We start from the raw sequence: 2,432 nt of genomic DNA, 5'->3' as shown, positions 1-2,432 counted from the left end.
CGTTCTTTAGAATTATAATTGAAGAAAATGTCGAGAGAATTGTAACAAAATGCGACTAATTTTTATCAAGTACAGAAAATATAATGTGTTATGTATGATTATCAATTGTACAATTCTGTTTATCCCTATTTATTTCTAATTATTATTTATTTTTAATTAAGGCATTGTTAAATTATTATAAATGAAAGAAATATCTTTGTGTGCGATTTGTTATTACATTTCCTACAGAAAAAAATAAAAAACTTAAAAATAAAAAAAAAGCACTTTATTTTATTAATATAGAATATAATTATAAAAATACTAAAAAAATAAAGTTATAAAAACATGATTTTGTAAATATCTGGTATAATACAAAAAAATGTTTTCATTACCAATTCCAAATATTTATTCGCATGATATATCATTCTTGATGAAGACATGGTATTGTTATAATTATACATATAGACTAATACATCAAAGAGATTAAATTATTTTAATAATATCAAGAGATTAGACATTATTAAAATAATTAGATTGTTATTTACTCTTTATACGTAATTTCTATCTATTCGTATTCACCCGTCACGTGTTGCGTTTTACAAAAATAATATCATTCGCTAAGTTGTCCGGATGCGTGACCAAACTGTAAACATAGTACCCCCGATGTTCCATCATATCGACCAAGTATTTTCGTCCTTTTTTATTGTGTATATACTCCACAGAGAGAGTCTGAAACGTATATGTATATGTATTTCTTCATAAACGTATATGTATTTCTCATCATAATTCTGTCTAAAAATATTAAGTATGTTCCGTAAAGAAACTACGTAGTTTGCGGATCTTTCCATGATCTTGATGTCATAAAATATCAACGTTTCATGAATTGCAGTTTACTTCATCAGAACGAGAGAAACAATCTAATAATGAACTTCTCTCATCTCTGGAGAATTCCTTTTATATACATTGTTAAGGAAGAGGAAAGATAAGAAAAGAAGAATATGATGAGAAGGGGGATGGTCCAGAGACTTTGAGATATAATTAACGCTTTACATAAAGTTTTCCTTAGTCTTATTCCTTTAATCGAACACTATTTAACAATCACGTACTTCTCCTACAACGTATCATTACAATTACATATTATTATATATAAAAATGACCTACAAACTGCGTAATTTCTTTGAAGAAAATAATCGTAGAATCCTCAAAAGTATTATTATATTATTTCACTTCTAAGAAAATATATCGCGAACATCAGAAACGAACGCATAGATTCAGAATGAACTAAGGTAAGTGCCGTACCTTTATGTCCACTTCGTTAAATGGTATTGTTTCTAATACGTCGATCTCATTGCCTTCTATGTCGAGGCTGAAATAATCGATCGTTTTGATTTCCAACGCGGCGATGTAATGTGTTAATGGAAAGCATTGCACGCGAACGTGGTTGCCCGTGTAAGCCACGTCAAGCGTATTTGCGGGCATATCCTCCGTCCTGTTCTCGGGTTCGTGTAGACGACCTACATTCCTGGCCATGAGAAAGGATGCCTGTAAATTTCATAAGATTCATCAAATTTTTCGGAATTCATGTAACATCTAATATGCTGAGTCAAAATTAGTGCTCGAATTTCGCGACAGCACTGTTTCAAAATAAATATTAACGATCAAATTTGATTTTTTACCACCGTAGGATTCTTAGTAATGCTAAGACACGTTGGCGAGAGATAGGCCTTTCTGTTCTTTTGCAACATCTTCGTGAAATTAATAGGATCAGCTTCTATCAAGAGACCTGACCATCCTTTAAATCGCTCTAGAAACAATGTATTGCTACGTATTTCCCCGTCATACGCGCCACATTCTATGAAAAATCCATTTTTCTGTAGAGAGCAATAAATGAAATTTGATATTTATTAATAATATAAATCGATCGAGCATAATTATCATATATTCATTCGTTTATTCTTGTGAAAAACATTTTTCTTGCATTTCTCACGAAATTGTAATAATTATTTTACCTTATCGTTTAAAATTTCGCGTATCGCAGTTGACTGTCCCATCGACGGATCTTCTACATCTGGTTCTTGAAGCATATATGACTCTTTCGGATTATGATTCCATATTATCCAATTTTGATGAATATCGGCCAATAAATTATGAAAGGCTTTTGAGCTCAAGGCGGATAAATTCTTCTTGTTGTACCATTTTTCATCTAAGTAGTAGTTAATTATTAATTATTTTTCAAAAAAAATAAGAATTGCAAACTATACATACAATACAAATATTTTTATAATTTTTGATATTCAGGTATGCAATATAAATAAATGTATCGTGTTATTCAACATAAAAAAATGTATGCTATTATTTTTATATTAAGCAAAATAAAAATTAAATAGCAAGGGCAGTCTTATATTCTGTTATTAAAACTTCTATTTTTCTTTTAATTAAAGGATCAATAATAC

The 2,432-nt window shown here is 29.6% G+C and overlaps 1 protein-coding gene across 2 annotated transcripts in view; it reads right to left on the bottom strand.

The window, feature by feature from the left end:
- Window positions 1-251: 251 nt before the first annotated feature.
- Window positions 252-2,432, bottom strand: part of LOC108690707 (protein Star-like) — a 5,892-nt gene continuing 3,711 nt past the window's right edge. For both annotated transcript variants that reach the window (XM_018198135.1, XM_018198136.1), the window contains 4 exons: window positions 1,989-2,182; window positions 1,656-1,850; window positions 1,279-1,521; window positions 252-708 (listed from right to left, as the gene is read on the bottom strand). In XM_018198135.1, coding sequence (XP_018053624.1) covers window positions 562-708; window positions 1,279-1,521; window positions 1,656-1,850; window positions 1,989-2,182 — 779 coding nt within the window. In that variant the 3' untranslated portion in view covers window positions 252-561. The remainder of the gene's footprint in view (window positions 709-1,278; window positions 1,522-1,655; window positions 1,851-1,988; window positions 2,183-2,432) is intronic.

Source organism: Atta colombica, unplaced genomic scaffold (assembly GCF_001594045.1).
Source record: "Atta colombica isolate Treedump-2 unplaced genomic scaffold, Acol1.0 scaffold35, whole genome shotgun sequence".
In the NCBI taxonomy this organism is placed as follows: Eukaryota; Metazoa; Arthropoda; class Insecta; order Hymenoptera; family Formicidae; genus Atta; species Atta colombica.
Note: the sequence above shows the minus strand (reverse complement) of the source record. Positions and strands in the feature narration are given on the sequence as shown.